Source organism: Camelina sativa, chromosome 19, assembly GCF_000633955.1.
Source record: "Camelina sativa cultivar DH55 chromosome 19, Cs, whole genome shotgun sequence".
Taxonomy (NCBI): Eukaryota; Viridiplantae; Streptophyta; class Magnoliopsida; order Brassicales; family Brassicaceae; genus Camelina; species Camelina sativa.
This window is the reverse complement of record NC_025703.1, coordinates 5,386,010-5,408,149: the sequence shown is the minus strand read 5'-3', so window position 1 is coordinate 5,408,149 and position 22,140 is coordinate 5,386,010. Positions and strand designations below refer to the sequence as shown.

The following is a 22,140-nucleotide window of genomic DNA, read 5'->3' as shown; positions in this document are numbered from 1 at the left end:
GAAGCAAGCGTATGGTGATGCAGGTCCCAAGAAAAGGATAGACGTTATCATGGGCGGATCACGTCTATTTCGTAACTCAATAACAGCGATCAAGGATCATCAACGGAAGCTCACGAACCTGGGACCGAAGGGAGTAAAGCTCACCCCGGATGTTCTACCCGAAGTCACCTTTTCGGAAAAGGAGGCTGAGGACTTGGACTCTCCACATGATGACGCTCTGGTCATATCACTTGACATTGCGAACCACGAGATATGCTGAATCCTAGTCGATACTGGAAGCTCGGTGGACCTAATTTTCCTGGAGACCCTCACTAGGATGGGTATTGGGAGAGAACACATCGCAGGCCCCCTTCACCATTAGTTTCGTTTACAAGCAAAACATCCATGTCCTTAGGGACAATCACTTAACCCGTATCCACGCAGGGCGTGGCAAAAATGGTGGAGTTCACGGTCTTCGACCGACCTGCAGCCTACAACGCAATAATGGGTACACCTTGGCTGTTCAAAATGAAGGCAGTGCCTTCAACCTATCATCAATGCATAAAATTCCCAACCCCGCAGGGAGTTCGGGGAAATTCTAGGAAGCCAGAGAGTAGCGAGAAGCTGTTATCTCGCAAGCCACAAGCTGTTGGTCCAATAGCAACCACAGCTCGAGGTCGCAAAGATTCCAGTTAGAAAGCAGTTCAAAGGTGACCTTACTGAATCCATCTTCATCAATACGAAGTTCCCCGATCATGAAATCAAGATCGGAGCTGGGTTAGGAAGCGAGCTTTGAACCAAACTAATCTCCTTCCTCAAAGAAAACATTTCCACCTTCGCCTGTTCAGTAGACGAAATGCCCGGAATTAGTCCTGAAATCATCTCACACGAGTTGAATGTTAATCCGACATTCAGGCCAACGAAACAGAAGCGAAGGAAGCTCGGCCGAGAACAGGCCGAGATCGTCAACAAGGAGGTAGATCGTCTACTCAGTGCAGGTCAGATCCGCGAGGTGAAATACCCCGAATTTCTTGCAAACACTGTGGTTGTAAAAAAGAAAAATGGGAAGTCTCGAGTCTGCATGGACTTTACCAATCAGAATAAGGCTTGCCCTAAGGATAGTTTCCCTCTCCCACATATCGATAAACTAGTGGAGTCCACCTTAGGCCATGAACTAATGTCCTTCATGGATGCGTTCTCCGGCTACAACCAAATCCTCATGAACCCAGAAGATCAGGAGAAAACCGCATTCATCACGGAACGCAAAACTTACTGCTACAAAGTAATGCCTTTCGGGTTGAAAAACGCCGGAGCAACCTACTAGCGCCTAGTGAATCGGATGTTCAAGCAGTAGCTTAGAAAGACCATGGAAGTTTACATCAACGATATGCTGGTGAAATCCAAAGAGGCGAGTTTGCACCTCGCCGACCTGAAAGTCTGCTTCGATATCCTGAACCAGTTCAGAATGAAACTCAATCCCAAAGTGTACATTTGCAGTCTCGTCAGGGGAGTTCTTGGGTTACATTGTGACAGAAAGAGGAATTGAAGATAACCCGAGGCAAATTAATGTCTTTCTATCCATGGGTTCTCTTAGGACACTGAGGGAAGTATAGCGTCTCAACGGACGGATCGCAGCTCTCAATCGTTTCATTTCCCTGTCAACGCATAAATGTCTCCCGTTCTACTAGTTGCTAAAGAAAGGAGCAAAACACTTCGCGTGGGACGAGAAGTGCGAGGACGCGTTTTCTCAGCTAAAAGCATATTTGTCCGAGTCGCCGGTCTTGGTGAAGCCCGAATTCGGCAAACCCCTTTTCCTGTACGTAGTTGTTTCAGCAAGCGCAGTAAGCGGAGTATTAGTCCGAGAAGAGAGGGGGAGCAACAACCAATTTTTTACGTAAGTAAATCCATCAAAGGAGCCAAATCTAGGTACCCCATGATAGAAAAATTAGCCTTAGCAGTGGTGACCTCGGCGCGGAAGCTGCGTCGTTATTTCCAATCTAATCCGATCGTAGTACTAACAACGCAACCACGTCGAACCATTCTCCATAGTCCAAGTCAGTCAGTCAGGTTGACCAAGTGGTCGGTCAAACTAAGTGAGTACGATATTGAGTTCCGAACTCAAACTTGTGCCAAGGCGCAAGTTTTGGCGGACTTCCTTATCGAACTCCCGCTGGCTGATTCGATAGACATCAGCTTCGAGTCTCCGTGGACTCTGTATGTAGATGGGGCATCTTCGAAAACAGGTGCAGGGATAGGAGTTCGCCTCACTTCCCCCACGGGAGAAGTGATTGAACAATCATTCCGTCTGAATTTCAGTGCATCTAACAATGAAGCCGAATACGAGTCGTTTCTAGCCGGACTCCGCCTAGCAGCGGGTGTGGGGGTCAGAAAGCTCAGAGTTTTCTGCGACTCTCAGTTGGTCACCAACCAATTTTTGGGGGACTATGAAACCAGAGATGGACGGATGGAAGCTTACCTCGCTTCGGCTCGGGAATATGCAACGAAGTTCGATGACTTCAAAATCACGAAAATCCCCCACAGTGAGAACTCGGCCGCAGATGCGTTAGCATTGTTAGCCTCGACTTTGAACCCCGCAACTACTCGAATTATCCCAGTTGAAGTCTTCGAGTATCCGACATACGCCTAGAGCACTCGAGTGCAATAACACGGACAATGAAGAAGAAACAGTTAGCTACCAGGGAGACGGCTCGCGATTTGTCGTCAGAATTAACCTCACCAGATGCGGCGACGACCCCATAAATTCCCCAGCCGCCTGTTGACGAACAGGAAATTATACGGAACCTCGAGACCCATGACGACCGGCCTCAGTTCCAAACTTATCCGATCTTCCAGCCCCACATGTCCACAATACGAACACCGATAATCGGAGGGGGGGCGCAGGAGACTGGCGGAGCCCGATCTGGGCTTACCTGGAGAAGGGTGATCTTCCAGCTGACAAATGGGCAGCCAGGAAACTTAAGATTATCAGTGCACGGTATTGTATCTATAATGGAGCATTTCTACGCCGAAGTATAACTGATCCTTATCTAACGTGTGTTGTGGGTGAAGAAGCCCTGGCACTAATGCGAGCTGTTCATAACGACCCTAATGGAAATCACTCCGGAGGTCGAACCCTGGCCTTCATGATCAAGAGGCAAGGATACTTTTGGCCTACCATGGTCACCGACTGCGAAGAATACTCCCGAAAGTGCGAAAAATGTCAAAAACATGCACCATCCATCCACCAGCCTACCGAGCTCCTATCGTCCGTGTCTGCTCCTTATCCATTTATGAAATGGTCTATGGATATCATCGGTCTTCTACATCAGGGACCGGGAGGAGTTCAGTACGTGCTGGTCCTTACTAATTATTTCTCTAAATGGGTAGAAGCAGCGGCCTATGCAGTTGTGACAATCGAGCAAGTAGAACAGTTCGTGTTAAAGAGTATAATCTACCGTTACGGTGTGCCATACGAGATCGTCACATACAACGGTCCACAGTTCATTTCCTCTAAGTTCGAAGGGTTCTGTGCAAAGTGGAAAATACGGCTTAGCAAGTCAACTCCGCGTTATCCACAAGGAAATGGGCAAGCTAAAGCAATGAATTAGGTCATATTGGCCATACAGAGTCACCCGCGAAGTGCAAAATGGGGTCTACCAGTTAGAGGATCTGGACGGGAAAGCAGTCCCGAGGTCCTGGAATTCCATGCATCTCAAACGTTTTTATAGTTAGTTCGAGTAACTTTGTACCGAACTACGATTGGCTTAATCCCAACAAGGGTACGTAGGCAGCCCACTTCGGGTCCAGCTATCCGTATTTAATAAAATTATAAGTTCACCAATTTGTTATTGTATCTCGTATAATCCAGGAAACCGGGGTCTTACCCCGTAAAACTCAAAAACTGAAGTTTTACTTCGTATCTTTCAGAAAACCGGGGTCTTACCCCGTAAAACTTGAAAACCAAAGTCTTACTTCGTATCGTTCAGAAAACCGGTGTTTTACCCCGTGAAAAACCGAAGTTTTCCTCCACCAAAAAAAAAACCGAAGTAAATTCATTTATTTCGAAGGATCACTTCATAATACATACCGTAAACCGAGGTCTTACTTCGTACAGTTACTAGGTCGAATTCGAAACTGAAAATCTTACTTTGTAATATTTTTAACATCAAAGTTCCGAATTCACTAAAACTCGAAGTAACTTCGTAAAAGAAAATCTGTTCAAGCCGAAGCTTACTTTGCACTATCTAAGTCCTACTTCGGGAATACAGCTTAGTTTCCGAAGTTCTTATTAGATCTACTTTATAAGATCAAACTTTTTTTAATCTTCAGCGATAGTTATCACTAAAAATCCAAAGCATGACTTCGCATTATCTAATTCCTACCTCGAGAAATCAACTTCATTTCCGAGGTTCGTGTTAAAATTACTTTATAAGGTTGAATTCTCTTCAGTTTTCAGTGATCAAAGTTGAGGGAATGAAAAGAAATTAACTGATCAAAGTTGAAAGCCAATATATTTCTGCTCGGGACGGTCACCGCGACCAAAAACCCCAAACCACGTTTAGCAAAAATAAAAGGTAAATGACAAAAGGGGGGCAACTCATACCAAAACAACCCAGCACTAGGCCTATTGAGGATCAAAAGCAGGAGCAGAGTCGGTCACGGCAGCTACGTCCACCTTAGGAGGAACCAGATCCATCTCGGTGATCCCTACCTCCGAAGTAGTGTTAGCTCATATGGTGTCTAGTCCCTGGTTTGACATTTGTCCGAAGTTAGTCCCATACTCATCAATGGTGATACTTAGCGGAGGCTCATTGCAAAGAAGTTCGGGAGTATCCTCCAAAAGGCCAGAAAATGCGGAAAGATCAAAGTCACGAACGGTTACCTTTGTGACCTCGTTGTCGGCTTTCTCCTCGTTGGCCCGGAGGATCCCGAGCTCAGCTTCGAGGTCTTCAATATCTCCTTGGTGATTTCTTCAATTAGCATCCGGTTTGCCCTAATCTCGGCAGCTCGAATCTGGGCTGGGGCTAACCTTTCGCGCTCTTCGAAGTGAACCTTCACATCCTCTATCAACAGACGAAGACCCCGTCTCATGGATTGCCTCTCTTCTCTCCGCACCCTCTCCATCTCGCAGTTGTTTCCAGCCTCCAGAAGCTGGTTGCGGAGCTCAACCTCATGTAGCCTATTCTTGGCCGCCTTCTCGTTCTCAGCAGCCTCGTAGTACAGCTCGCCTGCTTTCTTCAACTTTCCCCTGAAGTCTTCATTGGCAATCCCGAAATCCAGAACCTCTACCTCGGTCTTCGTGTTCTCGGCTTCTAGCCGAACGTATTCCGCCAGCTGACCTTTAAGATCAGCCACCTTGCGCTCAAAAACCTACACCTTGAAATTGACAAATCCTCTTTAATTATATAATAGATACGCAAAACCCACAAACACCCCTTCACCACCAGAAATCCTCAGACCAAAACAGCAGCAGCATTATGTTTTTCCTTCATTGGAGTTAAACTAACACTAAAAAAAACATATTGTATCTCTTAAATATTATCACAAAATTAAATGATATTATTTCAAATTACTTTTCAATAATTGATATAAAAATTGAAAATAATCGATATTATTACTAATTTATATGACATCATTTCATTATAATTGATGCAAATATAAATTATTTACATCACTTTCAAAATACTGACACAAAATATATATATTTACTTCACTTAATAATTGATGTATTTATTAATTTATATTAACATCACTTAAAAAAAATTATCCAAAATTTACATCATTTAAAAAATGATGTTAGTAAATTTATATGTCAAATTAGTATATTAGCTGAACTAAAAAAAAAGAAAAAAAAAGAATATTATGTACTCTTTAATCGACTGAAACTAAAATTCAAATTGACAACACAAAAACAAAATAGCCTATATCCCACATCCGTTGTATACAAAAAAAATTTCCTACTTGCTTCTATATATTCTCTTTCCACTTAGTCGTATATCTTTAATGGGATAACAACTATTTGTGTTGATCCTATCATAAATACAATATAAATAATATAGGTAATTTATCAAATGAATAGATAACAAATTTGATTAAAAATAAGTAATTAAATATTATATTAAAAAAATATTTTCATATAATTTATTAGAATATTGATTTTAACATCAGTTTTTCTGAAATGATATAAATATTTAACATTAGTTTTGATAAATGATGTAAATATATTATATCAATTTAATAAAAATGATGTAAGATTTACAACATTTTTTGGAAATGATGTAAATAAACATCGATTCTAATAACCAAAGCAAATATTTATTTCAATTGATGCAAATAATTTGCATCAACAAAATGTAAATCATTTATTTAAGTGATGCAAAATATTTTAGTATTATTTAAATATGATACAAATATATAATATAAATGATATATATGAAACCATTTTTTTTGTAGTGAAAGCTCCTCCTAGCAAATTAATTGAACAAGAAGTGTACTTAAACCAGTCAATACCACAAAAGCTAGGGCCACAAAGCATCGTAAGATCAATTTATGTCTGGTTGTTCCATGTAAAGCAATCTTTTTGAATGGATCATCTTAGAGTTCTTAGAGGAGTTAATTTCATCCTCTTCTCTCATCCATAATAAGATGGTCCATCTTTCTACGTCAACAACTAAGATCTCCGAATCTATGCCCACTTTTACAAGCAAATAACCATATTTGGTCATAGCTATCTGATCAGTTGAGTATTGATGGGAAGTTGGGAGAATTCCACTTAGCTCGACATGTAGCTCAGTCCCCTAAGAAGACCACATAGGTTCATCATGATTCCACAGTTGTATCACTTTGTCTAACATCAGACCAATTACACATTTATCGTCAAATGCGCAAGAAAGAGTACCACGTCCAGTTGTTTCATAGGTTTGAATGCATTGTCCTGAATGAGCAGCCCACCGTTTGATTACCTCTTTGTCTCCACAGGTAATTAGCTCTTCATCATTTTTACTCCACAAAGTCATAACAACCGGAGACTTATGCCTTTAAGTGTATGCTTGACTGAAAAACTCATATGTGAGTCGTCCATCTATAAGAACACCATAATCAACCAATTCATTTTGAGGTTAAGTATACGATATAGCTAACACTTCACAGTTGGGTTTATGTACAAACCTCCCATATAATTGCAGAGTGATCTTTCGAACATGAGGCCAAGAAGTTACCATCGTGGGAGAACTTGAGAAACAATACTTCATCTCGATGTTCATTCAACGTCTGGAACACATTAGAACAAAAATTGGATCATTTGGTGTATCTATAACATCACATATGTAGAGAGAGCTAAACATTAAGTCACTGAAATTGTGAAGAAAACCACAACGTCATAAAATTGTCTTATTACCTGTAGAGTTTTAGAAGGTATCATACCAAGCCCACAATTATGATCAGAGTAGAGGGAAATCTCATTGTCATGAACATTGTGAAACTGGAAACGTTCTCGATCAGTTTTAAGTGTCCTCTCTAGCAGAGACTCCAGCCTCTTTGTTGGGATAACTGCTAGAGGAAGCAACCTAGGGTACCACCATATGCATGGAATAATAGCTTTGTCATTCCCAAGGATGATCATACTACCATGTAATTGTCTATGAATAAAAATATACTAGCTACTACTATTATATAGTTACACTAGATTAGGACCCTTGCTATAGTATGGATTGAAATTTCTTTTATTTATATTATAATTTTAAAATAAAATATAATTTATATGATTATTTTTAAAAGTTTTTTGGATAAAACATTATGCAATAAAATCATATGCTAAATATAGTGATTTCAAAAAATACCTATTTTGTAAGTTTTATATTGTTAATTTTGTAATTTTATGTATGAGAAATGGTTATGTTTGTTGTTTATTTTTATTTTAGTTATTGAACATGTTTGGTGAAAGTTTTTTAATATGACTCGTGCTTAGGTAAGATTTTATTTTCAGTTGCACAATAAAATTTCGGAAATCACGATTAAGTGTGATAAATTACCAAAATTTTATTTTTTTTTACGCCTAAGAATATATTTTTATGTCTAACAGTATATATTTTGTAACAATACATGGAATACTAAAAATTTTATTTAGGAAATTGTATAAATCATTAGAATATTCTCTTTAAGAAGATTCTTTGGGATATTCTTAAGCGTATTCATATAGCTCATGGACTGACCAATTAATCTATAATGTTTTTTTTAACCAACCTATATTTAATGTATAACCTATTTTGTAACCAACTTATAAAAATTATATAGTTTACAAAAAGAAAGTTACATACTAAATAGGGGATTAATGTTTGTACTTGGTCTTGGTGTACATTGAAATCATCGCTGAAGTTATAAAGTCTATGCCAATAATGGTCCGATATATATAAAACAACACACTGGAAATAAAAAATAAAAAATTCATGTCCAGACAATAAGCATATCTATCGATTTCATCATCATTACTCAGTTTGAGAATATGAAGACAACTGAAATATCAAAGGATGATTGACATAACGAATAATATATGAATGTTAATAATAACACAATGTTGTCCACCTACCTATTAAAAAAAAAGAGCGCAACGGATATTTTGTAGACACTGTCTATAACGAAAGTGATAGCCGACATAAGTTTTTTTCATACCAAAAAAACAATCCTGCAGGTAAGAAAACCATAGAGATAATTATTGTCAAAAGAAAAAAAACCATAGCGATTACCCTTTTTTTTTTTTTTTTGAATGTATTGTTAAGTTATATTCAAATGGAAAATTGCTTTGTTACAACTTCAGAATAAGCTTAAAACAAAATCAAAACAGATAAAACTTAGAATCTTGAGCCAAACCAAACTTGCAACCCGTCGTCGTATCGTCGATCGCCCATGAGTCCAATGGCTAACAGTTGATCTTGCATGTGCCTATCTATCATGTGAATGAGATGAGAAGCAGGGTGTGGAGTCTCACCATGCTCCCGACCATTACGTTCTTGTCAGAGGCAGTAAACTGCGGTTTGCAAAACCGAACGAGCCAAGAATCCCTGAATCCGATCGCCCCATTTGCCACTTGCAGCAGAGAGGATCGAGTGCCAAGTGGTAGAGTACTTTGCCTTGTAAACGTTCAAAGCAGACTCCTTGCAGACCTTTGCACTAAAGTTGCAATTAAAGAATAAATGGTTCCTTGTTTCAGTGGCATTGTTACAAAGATGGCAAGTCCCCCGTGCACCCCTGCTCTAGTATGTCATTCAATCGCCGGTAGAGAGTCTGTTTCGAATCGCTAACCAGATACAGAAAGCAAATCGCGGCGTTGAGTGAGTGAACCAAACACTATGATGCCAAGGAACCTCTGCAACCGATGAGCGTATCTGATTCCACATATCTTTAGTGGAAAATTGGGTTTTAGACTTACCATTGGCACATTTCCAAAGCATTACATCTGCTCTATAAGTGCTCATATCCCATTTCAACTGTAGTTATGCTTCCATTGAGTTAAAGTTAACATGTTGGTGCTGCCGGTGGTGACGTCTTCCCCACGCCTCTGCAACAGTCATATGCTTACTAATCCCCATAGAAATAAAGCCTTGATCACCCGCCACATCCACCAGCCTGCCCATGTTGGACCAGTCATCAAACCAGAAGGAGGTGCGTAGACCATTGTGCACTTCGATTTTGCAAAACTGCTTTGCAAGGTCTCGAAATTTGAGAAGTTTCCTCCACATCCATGAACCAAGAGCAGTCGGTTTAATAGACCAGAAATTCCCCCTCTTCATTAAGGTGTTGCCTACCATTGAACCCACAGAGACTCACATGAAGATACAATTCGCCAGATCAATTTTAAACAGCTTACATCATTCATGTCTTTTAAAGACCTTAACCCCAACCCACCTTCCCTTTTAGGCTTACAAACACCCTCCCAAGTTATCTTTGCTTTGTGAGATAACCCCATTTTATCTGATATAAATTATCATATAATGTTATATCTGGTTGTAAAAAGCTAAAAGATAATATATTATGAAACAGAAAAAGCATTTGATCCTATTATAATTCAGTTCCACAATGTGATTTTGTTAATCTAGGTGTTGGTTTGGCTTGTTGGATTTTTAATCAAATAGATACCAAATGAAAATTTAATTGCCTTTTTTTGGCTCTTGTTCAATTCACATTTTTAGCAAAATATGTGTAGATTTCAAATGTTTTTAAAAGTGAATTTTTTTGATCATTTTCATTTTTAATTCGTTTGGATTACATTTTATTGCAATAGAGGAAATTTAACCTTTATACATTTCATTTTAGTGGATACCTCAAACCTCAAATAATGTACATATGCAACTTTTTTTTTTGGTAATAAATAATATTGTAACAAATTAATGTTAAATATGATATGTCAAAAAGTGCAAAAACTTATAAATGAAGGTGGATAAGTATTGTTATATTATTTATATAGTACATCATTCACATTTAAAGTAGTGTGACAGGAAATAGTATATAACAAAATCTAAGCATTAATTTCCGTATGATATTTCCTAAAATATACTTATGAAACTTTGCATTTCCATTTACCCTATATACAATATAAACCCTTTAGAATAATAATAATAATAATAATAGAGAAGAAAATTCAAAACAAACTTGAAGCCCGTCCAAAAGCCCAAAAGTTCACCGAAGATCTCCAAACACCGTCACGGTCACAGTCACGTTTAAGCCACGTGGAGAGGTTTAATTGGTTTAATGTGTACCTGTCGCATTCTCATTAGCCTGTCACGCTTCTCAGACGATCCCTCAGGGGAACATATAAATCTGAATCCCAATAGTATTTGGAATTACAATACAGACCCTTAAGTTTAGTAAAAATATCGTAATTATCCCTATCGAAAAGCGAGAAAGAGTAAGAAGAAATTGAGAGCGATTGATCTCTCTCTCTCCCCGTCCTTCTGCAAGTTCTCTCTATTTCTTCCCTCACTCCTTCGTCTTGTCCCATCTCTCTGCTCGACGCTCTCTTCTCTACTTCTCGATCCATCCGTGAATCGCTCTTGGAGCAATGACTATGATGACTCCGCCGCCGCTTGATGTAATCTCCGATTAGCCTTGTTTTTTTTTGTGTGTGTTTTGTGTCAATTTGATGTCGTGTTCGTGGGGGGGTTTTTTTTACGCGTTTTCTACCTTCTTCTGCTTCGGATTTTTTACTCTCTTCGTTTGACTGATCCGTTAGGGTTTTGTTTTCTTAGATTTTTTTTTGTTTCTCTGTATTTCGAAAGCGGTAGAATCATCGGGAGATTACCGTGTTTTTTTTTGGGTGATTGCGGTGTCTGTTTGACGTTCTGATCACGGGGTTGGGAAATTAGGGTTTCTATTAGTCGGAAGTCTGATTTGTCGTCTTACGATTTTGACAGCAGCAGGAAGACGAGGAAATGCTTGTACCGAATCCGGATTTGGTCGAGGGACCTCAGCCTATGGAAGGTAAAATTTTCTGCTTCTGCTACTTTCGTCTGTGTTATACCCTGATTGTTTTGGTGTAGATGCTGTATTACTAGTGGATAGTGCTGGAGTGTAGAATTGATGTTTTCACTGTGCGCTAGGGTTTTGTCTATTTTTGGTTTTTGGATTTCTTAATAGTTGTTGATGCATTTGTAGTTGCCCAAACTGAGACTGCTGCTACCACTGTGGAGAATCCGCCAGCCGAGGATCCTCCAAGTCTGAAATTCACGTGGACCGTCCCTATGTTCACTAGGCTCAATACCAGGAAGCAGTACTCTGAAGTATTTGTTGTTGGAGGTTATAAATGGTAATGACATAGACTTTTTGATGCTTTTTTTTTTTGCAATTGATTTCCTGGTGTTCATTTCATTGGTTCATTTGCGCTGTTTTTCGTTTTTCTTGCAGGCGTATATTGATTTTTCCCAAAGGAAACAATGTCGACCATTTGTCCATGTACTTGGATGTTGCTGACGCGCCTAATTTGCCGTACGGGTGGAGCAGATATTCACAGTTCAGTCTGGCTGTAGTGAATCAAGTTCACAGCAGATATTCCATCAGAAAAGGTATCTTAGTTTATTAATTTCGTTATCTGAATGCATGCATAAAATGTGAATATCCTGGCAGATGTTTATTTCTTGGAGTGATAATTTGGATTTATAAGAGGAGTACATGGTCGACCTTGGAATGCAGTCAAGCTACCTGAAAACTGAATTGAACATGATGATTTTCATGCAATTTTTTGAATTTCTTAAGAGCCAGTGACTTTTTTACTTGTTTTCTGGTCAACCTGCTGTTCTGACTACTTTCTTTTGCATGTTGCAGAGACGCAACATCAATTCAACGCAAGAGAAAGCGATTGGGGGTTTACATCATTCATGCCTCTCAGCGAGCTCTATGATCCCACTCGAGGATATTTAGTGAATGACACTGTTCTGATTGAAGCTGAAGTTGCTGTGCGTAAAGTTCTTGATTACTGGTCATATGACTCAAAAAAAGAGACTGGTTTTGTTGGACTTAAAAACCAAGGTGCTACCTGTTACATGAATTCTCTCCTGCAGACGTTATACCACATACCTTACTTCAGAAAGGTTGGATGCACGTCTTGTTTTTTTTTTCAATTTGCTTAATCATGAGTTCGCTTAATTCTATATAAAGACATCTGAATAATGCACCCATGCTTGTAGGCTGTGTATCACATGCCAACGACTGAAAATGATGCACCGACCGCTAGTATCCCATTGGCGCTCCAAAGTTTGTTTTACAAGCTTCAGTATAATGACACCAGTGTAGCGACAAAGGAGCTGACAAAGTCGTTTGGTTGGGATACATATGATTCTTTCATGCAGCATGATGTTCAGGAACTCAACCGAGTTCTATGTGAAAAGCTCGAGGACAAGATGAAGGTAAAATTTCTTCTTCAGTCCAACCTTTCTTCCATTCCTAGTTGGTATTTTATGTTTTACTTACTTTTTCAAGGGAACTGTTGTGGAGGGAACAATACAAAAGCTATTTGAGGGTCACCACATGAATTACATTGAGTGCATTAATGTAGATTACAAATCTACTCGAAAAGAATCATTCTATGGTATGTACTTTTAAACAGTAACGTATCTTCAGTTGTCTTATATTATTGAAGCTGATATATTTATATCAAACTAACTGTACAGCTGTGTACTTTGACTTGTGACAGACCTCCAGCTTGATGTTAAGGGCTGCAAAGATGTATATGCTTCTTTTGACAAGTATGTTGAAGTTGAACGCCTTGAAGGAGACAACAAATACCATGCAGAAGGACATGATTTGCAGGTAGGCTGTCGTCTATCTTTCTTTAATTGGTTCTTGTGGATGTTGATAAGTGTCAATGTCCCTATGTTGGTCCTATGCAAGTCAATCTAGTCTATCATTATCTGCATATTATTTGGTGTAGGGGTTCATAATGTGTGTGAATGCTACCAAGCAAGATAAATTAGGAAATTAGAAAAGCTTTTTTACTTAGTATTGTTTAAAGCAGCTGATAAAGTTGTATTTGACTAACTGTCATTGTTACTGTGAACTTATCTTATATTGGAATGATTTTTTATTTATTTTCAGGATGCAGAAAAAGGTGTTCTATTCATAGACTTTCCACCAGTTCTTCAACTTCAGCTCAAGAGGTTTGAATACGATTTTATGCGGGACACAATGGTGAAGGTTAGTGTCTGAAATTCCACTTACCCAAAAGACAGCATGTAGTGCCGACTGTGTTTAGACTTGCTTTGAGGCTGACGTCTTTATTTACAGATCAATGATCGGTATGAGTTTCCTCTTCAACTGGATCTCGATAGAGAGAATGGAAAATATTTATCCCCTGATGCAGACAAGAGTGTCCGCAATCTCTACACCCTCCACAGGTATATATTGTTATTGTATCTCTACTTTTGTAATTTGAGATACAGTAGATTCAAGCAGGGCTATATAGTGGTGGGATTTTTCCTGAAGTATATAGTTCTATTGATTATAAGGCTAGGTTCCTCTTCTCAGGAATCTGTTGCCGTAGCTTAGGTTTTCCTTGAAAGATGGACAGTTCATCTTCCTTCTGTGATAGTGAAATACAAGTTGAATTATGTTGTAGTAAGATCTTGTTGTTCCTTGTGGGCTTGCTTGAACAGTTTGCTGCTCATTTTCTATGCAGTGTCTTGGTTCATAGTGGAGGAGTGCATGGAGGGCATTATTATGCTTTTATTAGGCCAACACTTTCTGATCAGTGGTACACATCCTTCAACTCTGTCATGCTAAAACAACTTCTGTATTTTTTAATTTAAGTTATTTTAATTGAAAACTAGTTTCTTCATCATCTAGGCTAGCAAGGCCCGAGTCATTTCTTATGATACTGAAAAATGTTACCGTATTTCTAATGGCTCTTCTATCCACATATCCAAACGTGGATTTGCTGTTATTAGTTTCACAATTAAGATTCACTGTATAAGTGATCTTTGTAGTTTCCTTTTTGCTTCCCTTTTCTCCCAAATTCTCCACTGAAATAAGTCTTTCTGTGGCTTCTGGTGTCTGTTTAGGTGACAATAATGAACAAATTTTTTCATTGCTTTACTTTTAGACTATCTAAACTTAATTCTCCCAGGTATAAATTTGATGATGAACGGGTAACGAAGGAAGATGTGAAAAGGGCACTGGAAGAGCAATATGGTGGTGAAGAAGAGGTAACACTCTCTTCCTAGGTTTCTCTTTTTGCTTTGTTCTTATTTTTCTCATTTTATGTACTTTCAAATTTTGTGTCGCTTCAGTTACCGCAGAATAATCCTGGTTTCAATAATCCACCTTTCAAATTCACAAAATACTCGAATGCGTACATGCTTGTTTATATTCGGGAAAGTGACAAGGATAAAATAATCTGCAACGTTGATGAAAAAGACATTGCGGAACATTTGCGGGTAAGAAATTCATTTACACGCTTTTTCCTGTTTACCTGTTTACCTATCTTTGTTTTGCCTGAATCAGTTCTTTATTTTCTGACAGGTGAGGCTGAAAAAAGAACAAGAAGAAAAGGAAGATAAAAGAAAATACAAGGCTCAAGCTCACCTTTTCACGACAATCAAGGTTTTCTACTTCTATTATATCTGGGTCTGAAAGTGAACACAGACGTAATTACCTATTGCTGGTATAGGTTTGAATTTTTGATCTTACTAATGCATTTTAACTATTATAAAGGTCGCAAGAGATGATGACATTGCTGAGCAAATTGGAAAGAATATTTATTTTGATCTTGTTGATCATGAAAAAGTTCGGAGTTTTAGAATCCAGAAACAAACCCCCTTTCAACAGTTTAAGGTACATGCCTGTATATTCCTATTTGTTTCCAGACAAATGCAATTTATTGCAGCAAGAGATGGGGTTTGTGAAGAAGCTTCTTTCTTGGTAACCTGAATCTATCTTGAAGGAGAAGAATAGTGATCAGGATTCTGATGAGAAGAATATCTGCTTTCGTTTGGAATCTAGTTTGTTTAAGGGTTTTTATAAGATGCTGTCTTCGATTATTCATTGGTTGCAAGTTTCTTAGTGTCTTGTGTACTTAACATTGTTTAAAATTTGTCCTCTTGTAGGAAGAGGTAGCCAAAGAGTTTGGTGTCCCGGTTCAACAACAGCGGTTCTGGATCTGGGCAAAGCGTCAAAACCATACTTATCGTCCCAATCGTCCCCTGTTACCTAATGAAGAATTACAGACGGTAGCTATACTTTGTTTTTTATAAGCTATTTTGTTTTTTATAATTGCTTCCATGCCTATGGTTTGCGTCTTTCATTTGGTATTATTCCTATTCATGCCTATGTACAACACACATGTTTTTTAGGAGTAATTAATTTTTAAGATGTTATTGTAGGTTGGACAAATAAGAGAGGCATCTAACAAGGCAAACAATGCTGAACTGAAGCTGTTTTTGGAAATAGAGCGCGGACCGGTAATACTACACTGCTGCAAAGTTTAATTGTTGAGGCCTATTCATTGAATGAAAATCTGAAACCAATTGGTCAAATAAATAGTCGTACTAATTCTTAAATTAAAATTATCCAGGATGACCGTCCTATTTCTCCCCCAGAAAAATCATCTGAAGATATTCTTCTTTTCTTTAAGCTCTATGACCCTGTGAACGCAGTACTAAGGTAATTCTAGTACCCACCACTTTTTCACTTTGACGTCTGTTCAAACAAAAGGTTGTATACTCCTGTATATTCTCATCCTAAACGCACTATTTCTTTCTTCCATTTTCTTTTTAATGGAGAATTTGTCACTTTTTCCCTGTTTCTTGTTTGCAACTTTCATCATTCTTACATCACTTTGTCCATATGTTGTAGATATGTTGGCAGGCTCATGGTGAAAAGTTCCAGTAAGCCCATGGATATAGTAGGGCAACTGAATAAAATGGCTGGCTTTGCCCCTGATGAGGAAATAGAACTTTTTGAGGTTGAGGCTGGTGCCTTTTAGTTCTACCTTTTCATCATACTTATGGCCATGAAACATTTCATTTTATTTGGTTTTGTGCCCATTTTCAGGAAATAAAGTTTGAACCTTGTGTAATGTGCGAACATCTAGATAAGAAGACTTCTTTCAGACTGTGCCAAGTAATGTTAATCTCATTGTATCAAATGTGTCAAGTGATGTTTCATAGTTTGTCCTATTCATTGAAATGGGTTTCTGGCGTATAGATTGAAGATGGAGATATCATTTGCTATCAGAAACCTCTTCGTATCCAGGAGAGTGAATGTCTATACCCAGATGTGCCATCATTTTTGGAGTATGTACAGAATCGAGAGGTATAATTAACCTGGGCACTGATGTCAATCTTGAAATGGGCTCTAACAGTAGAGCTTCAACTGTTATAGCTTCTTTTTATCAAACTGTGATGATTAGCGTCTTTTTATCAATTCCTTGGAAACTACTAATAGTTGTTGGCAAGTTTTGGTGGTAACTAACTTATGTGGTTTGTTATTTCGTAGCTGGTGCGTTTTCGTACACTGGAAAAACCGAAAGAAGACGAGTTTATTCTGGAGTTGTAAGTACCTCTATGGACAACTTTGTGTCATTTATTCCAGTATTGGAATTCGTAATGCTTCTACTTTCAGGTCAAAGCTGCACACTTATGATGATGTTGTCGAAAGAGTGGCTGAGAAGCTTGGCCTTGATGATGCATCGAAACTTAGGCTTACATCTCACAATTGCTACTCCCAGCAACCCAAGCCTCAGCCAATCAAATACCGTGGAGTAGATCATCTTTCAGATATGTTAGTTCACTATAATCAGGTGATTGACGTTGGTTTGAGTGAACTTACATATGTTTTTTTCGATTCCAATGCTGAATTGCTTATGACTCTTCTTCTTTTTCAGACGTCTGACATTTTGTATTATGAAGTTCTGGACATTCCTCTTCCAGAATTGCAAGGTCTTAAGACTTTAAAAGTTGCTTTCCATAGCGCCACAAAGGATGAAGTATGGGTTGAACTTTTATTTGTGATTTGTAGCTCTCTACACATGCTATTGTATTTCAGTCCTTAAAACTCTTAAAATTGCAGGTGGTAATTCACAATATCAGACTACCTAAGCAGAGTACTGTTGGAGATGTTATTAATGAACTTAAAACAAAGGTCAGTATAGTTACAATTTTTTTATTAGATCATTGCATGCATCTCTGCTAATTGGCCACATATTGAGCTGTGTTTTCTCCTTATAAAGTACTTGTCTTTTAATGGATTCTGCTCTATACTTTGTGGTTTAATCTATTTCATAGTTTAAATATAATCTACACTTGTGCATCAGGTGGAACTTTCGCATCAAGATGCAGAACTGAGGTTACTTGAGGTCTTTTTCCACAAGATCTACAAGGTAACAGGCTAACTTCTTGTCTTTTACATTGTATTTAACTTTTTAACTATTTTAAGATTATGGCTTGTAGACTGTACCACATTTCGTGTGATGTACTTTGCAATCTTCTCGAACTTAGCAAATTTTGATTCAATTTGTTCGGGTGCGCGTTGCAGATCTTTCCATCTACTGAAAGAATTGAGAACATCAATGACCAGTACTGGACTCTACGGGCAGAGGAGGTATATCTCTCTTCCTCACCTTCTTTCGCTTTAGTTCTGTAATCGTCCAAGCTTTTTATTGTATTTTGTTAACTGACTTATCTCTTGTTTCTCCGATGGAAGTAGATTTTAGTTTCTTGGAACTTTTTGCCCGTCTCTTTTTTAGTTTCAAACTTGCAAAATTAAAATGATGTGGTACATTTTACTGCATTCGCTGTTTTGGAGGCATAGGTTGTTTGGATTGATAATTGCTATAATTGCTTGAGAGGAACGTCATCTGCATTGTAACTAGTTTGTGCAGGTTATTTGAATGCTTGAGATGAATAGTTGCATTTGAGCTACATTAGTAAAATGTAAATGCAAGTTTTTGCTGGTTAATGACTCAAAAGATGCTGAGTTTCTTCTTTTGCTATCGTGTGAAATCTCAGATACCTGACGAAGAGAAGAATATTGGTCCCAATGATCGGTTAATCCATGTATATCATTTTTCTAAAGAGCCCGGACAAAATCAGGTGGTAGTCCATATCACTCTTAAGTACTTGAAAAGCTATATGAGGGGTCCAGTGTTTTGGATCGGAGGTTTTGAAAACTTTGTTAACCATTCTTTCTTTTGCAGCAAGTACAAAATTTCGGCGAGCCCTTCTTTTTGGTAATCCATGAAGGTGAAACTTTAGAAGAAGTGAAGACCCGTATCCAAAAGAAACTTCATGTCCCTGATGAGGACTTTGCCAAGGTATGCATGACTTTTGTATTTGGTAACAGCTAAAAAATGTCAATAAATTTATTAATTGTTATTATTGGTGGCGGAGTAAGATCATTGTTAATGTGTTTTTTGTCTTGTGTTATTCAGTGGAAGTTTGCATCTTTTTCGATGGGACGACCCGATTACTTGCAGGACACAGATGTCGTTTATAATCGCTTTCAGGTAAGACTTTTTTTTTAGTTCTGTTCAAAAAGAAATTCGGTATTTAACTCTTTCATTCTCGGAAACTAAAAATGACTAACAGAGAAGAGATGTGTACGGTGCGTGGGAGCAGTATCTTGGGTTGGAGCACATTGATAATGCTCCTAAAAGGGCTTATGCTGCAAATCAGGTAAGAAGCTCTCGCTCGTTTTCTAAGTATCCATCTCCCTTAAGTCTACCATCTGTTTGAATGCTCTTGTTGTATTGTTGTAGAACCGACACGCATATGAGAAGCCGGTGAAAATATACAATTAGGGGAGAGACATGGCGAGGAATCTCAAGGGTGGTTTTGGTGCGAGGATAGGATGTGTAGAGTCTCAATTTAGATTTGATAACTAAAATGAATATATATCTTTCAGGAAAGGGTTTTGATTTTGGCTCTGACATAAGTAAGTGTGATCTATTTTGCTTCCAAAACTACTCAGTTGGTGTTAATATGGTATTGTCTGAGACTCTCTCTCTCTCTCTCCCCCCCTTTTCTCTCTGCAAAATTCCCATTTTGAAGACAAAGGCCCCGTTCTTGGATTTGAGAGGGCGTTGGCTTTTTTTGGTTCTCAATTAGGATATTGTATTTCGAGGTATAGTTTTTAATATTTCTACTCTTTCCGCTGTTTATTTCTCTCTGATTTCCTCCTTCCAACCTTAACGAAATCTTGGGATAGGTTTCAGATTCATGTCCTTGTACGTGACAAATCTAACCTGTGGCCTCTTGCACAAGAATACTAAATTGTTGTTTCAAGCTTACACTTTACACTACAGTCTTTACAAATGAGTTATTCACAAACGTGTACAACTCAAACCCTCCCGAGATGAAACACAATTCAATCAAAACAATATTCCAATTATTTTATAGCATTAATGATTTATTATATAAATAATATTCGAATTCCTACTGTTTAATGTATTTTTTGATAAGAGCATGGTTCCGACTATTTTGTTAAGACACATATCCCCAGAAAATGGATCTATATAACCTAGCCACGTTGTAGTAGTATTTAAATAGAACAAACGAAGCTTGTCAAATTAAACAAGTGGTCACGACTTTTCCTGACACCATTAAATGATCATACAACAATCTCACTTTTCTCACCATATATTTCTATTTCAGATTCATGGAAAAGATCTATGCATTTTCTTGTTTGTTTTACCAAACTTCTTGTACGTACTTGCATTCGTAGCTTTATAAAAGATCGCTTGCTTTACCTTTTTCACACTCCGACGACTGTGTTGTACGTACCATAAACAGCAAAGAGCAATCCGCAAATCACGATGAATACATCGACGGATTTGTCCCATACATTTAGTGAAGGACCGAGCAGCGTGAGGTGATAAGAAGCCGGCAACACAAACGATATGAGTGCACACAAAGTACTTCCAACAAGAGATGCAAATGTACCAAATCCTGGGACTAAACTCGCGATTGCTGCAAGTCCTACCACCAAAAGTGTCCTCGTCATAAAAATTGCATATTTTGAGACTGAACCTGTTTCGTTGCTGTAACCATGATGATGCTTCCGTTGAAGGCAATCTATCCTCTTCAGTTTCTGCTCTATGATCTCGTTAAGCGGATGTACCATGATCGGAAATGTAAACGTCAATCCCACACATAACCCAATCTGGTTAAACCAAAGAAAAAACAGAAAAGTATTTTATCAGCTTACATGATGAACACAAACACCAAGATGCCAAAACAAATGTTTCAAATGATATACAAGCTCCCACACGAAACTATTCAAAAGGCAAATCATAAGGAAGAACAGAGCAGTAAAACATTGTTAGTGGCATAATTTTATACCTGGACAGCAATGGCAGACCAATTATTAGGGAGGTTAAGTGTGATGATATCCTTTGTTTGATCACCATAAGCCATATAACCACAAAAACCGAACAACACATAGACAAACGTAATCCCAGCAAGCACTTTAGCTAACAACTTAGGAAAAGCTTCTCTGTCCTTCATAGAACTTTCTAAAGCCAAAGTCATTGCAAAACCTTCAAAACAGAACACGGCAACTCCTCCAGCAAAAGGTAAACCACCAATGGTAGACGAAATAGCGGTTCTGTCACTAAACGAGAAGTCTCCTTCAACCACCATCTCCACGTTCTCCTTCACAACGAAACACATCGCTATGATGTTGCATATATCAGCAAATATACTGAAAGGAGAGAGAGCCGATAAAGAAGTGATCCAGGACAATCCAACTTCGACTGGAACCAGGATCAAGATGAAAGAAACCATACTTAACCCATACGAAGTGAATATAGAAGACAAGTTTCGACCTATGAAGACTAGATACGCTACTGATCCACCACATTGAGCGGTGAAAATGAGGAACTCGGTTAAGTATCGACCTTTTGTTCCCATACATTTGAAACCTAAATCACCATATGTTTTCGATTCTTCTTCTTCTCCTCCTTCTTCCGATTCTAGCTTGTCTCTGCACTGAATCTGCAATCGAAAACAATCCAAATTAGATTCGGTTGTTGAGATTTAAGGATTTTGGGGGAGGAAAAAAAAAAAAGAAAGGGAGCTAACGAGGAGGAGCATGCAGTAATAGGTGGCGAATCCGACGATAGTGACGCCGATAGATCCGGCGAACCAACCGGCGATGCGAAATGCGTAAGGGAGGCCAAGGACACCTGTACCGACGATGGAGACGATAATATTTCCGAGCGTTTGAAGAGCAGAGGTTCTGTCGCCGCCGGTTGTAGATTTTATCAGAGGAAGAGATGGATCACCGTTCGCCGCCGTCAGGTCTTTGATCGCCATCGCCGAGATTCACTCTCGTTTATTTTATTTTATTTTTTTTTTGTTTTGTTGCGAAAGATTTTTTGTCGATAACATTGGAGACGTAAGAAACATTGCCGCCGCCATTTTTATAGGTGACATTGAACCCCCCCCCNGCACCCGCCCAAAGATTGATTTCTCGATCTGACGTGGCACCACAGCATCCCTTACATCTGGCACGTGTGTACCACGCGCTCCGTCGATGAGATAGATAGATAGATCTGTGCAATTTGGAAGCCAGAGGTGATAGATAATAAAAGTAAAAGGAAGATGGAGAGAAATTTTTAAAAAAATATCCACAGATTCATTTGTCTGTTCTTTTATAAAATTCAGTTTTCTGACATCGTAA

The 22,140-nt window shown here is 38.5% G+C and overlaps 2 protein-coding genes across 3 annotated transcripts; one reads left to right on the top strand and one right to left on the bottom strand.

The window, feature by feature from the left end:
- LOC104764947 (ubiquitin carboxyl-terminal hydrolase 13) lies at window positions 10,889-19,618 on the top strand. Of its 2 annotated transcripts, none has more exons than XM_010488557.2 (32): window positions 10,889-11,062; window positions 11,388-11,451; window positions 11,626-11,776; window positions 11,875-12,032; window positions 12,292-12,557; window positions 12,654-12,872; window positions 12,946-13,054; window positions 13,160-13,275; window positions 13,561-13,659; window positions 13,750-13,859; window positions 14,141-14,215; window positions 14,588-14,666; window positions 14,751-14,897; window positions 14,983-15,063; window positions 15,175-15,294; window positions 15,567-15,689; window positions 15,843-15,920; window positions 16,034-16,122; window positions 16,315-16,423; window positions 16,513-16,581; window positions 16,666-16,773; window positions 16,957-17,012; window positions 17,083-17,260; window positions 17,345-17,446; window positions 17,530-17,601; window positions 17,774-17,839; window positions 17,995-18,060; window positions 18,468-18,551; window positions 18,656-18,772; window positions 18,890-18,964; window positions 19,047-19,133; window positions 19,217-19,618. In XM_010488557.2, the coding sequence occupies exons 1-32, from the start codon at window positions 11,033-11,035 to the stop codon at window positions 19,256-19,258; spliced, it is 3,345 nt and encodes a 1,114-aa protein (XP_010486859.1). In that variant the 5' UTR covers window positions 10,889-11,032; the 3' UTR covers window positions 19,259-19,618. The 2 variants fall into 2 exon arrangements, with proteins under 2 accessions (XP_010486859.1, XP_010486858.1); XM_010488556.2 differs by having other exon boundaries at window positions 11,385-11,451.
- Window positions 19,953-21,868, bottom strand: LOC104764945 (amino acid transporter ANT1). The gene is made up of 3 exons (XM_010488555.2): window positions 21,540-21,868; window positions 20,799-21,452; window positions 19,953-20,619 (listed from the first exon to the last, which is right to left on the bottom strand). The coding sequence occupies exons 1-3, from the start codon at window positions 21,771-21,773 to the stop codon at window positions 20,212-20,214; spliced, it is 1,296 nt and encodes a 431-aa protein (XP_010486857.1). The 5' UTR covers window positions 21,774-21,868; the 3' UTR covers window positions 19,953-20,211.

What these genes read in the sequence shown, in the direction of transcription:
- LOC104764947 (XM_010488556.2), top strand. Translation starts at nt 11,033, where the DNA reads ATGACTATGATGACTCCGCCGCCGCTTGAT. An exon ending in ACCTTTTCACGACAATCAAG is followed by an intron (nt 15,064 to 15,174) that starts GTTTTCTACTTC and finishes ACTATTATAAAG; the next exon opens with GTCGCAAGAGATGATGACAT. An exon ending in CCTGTGAACGCAGTACTAAG is followed by an intron (nt 16,123 to 16,314) that starts GTAATTCTAGTA and finishes CATATGTTGTAG; the next exon opens with ATATGTTGGCAGGCTCATGG.
- LOC104764945 (XM_010488555.2), bottom strand. Translation starts at nt 21,773, where the DNA reads ATGGCGATCAAAGACCTGACGGCGGCGAACGGTGATCCATCTCTTCCT. An exon ending in ATTACTGCATGCTCCTCCTC is followed by an intron (nt 21,453 to 21,539) that starts GTTAGCTCCCTT and finishes TTTCGATTGCAG; the next exon opens with ATTCAGTGCAGAGACAAGCT. An exon ending in GGTCTGCCATTGCTGTCCAG is followed by an intron (nt 20,620 to 20,798) that starts GTATAAAATTAT and finishes TGGTTTAACCAG; the next exon opens with ATTGGGTTATGTGTGGGATT.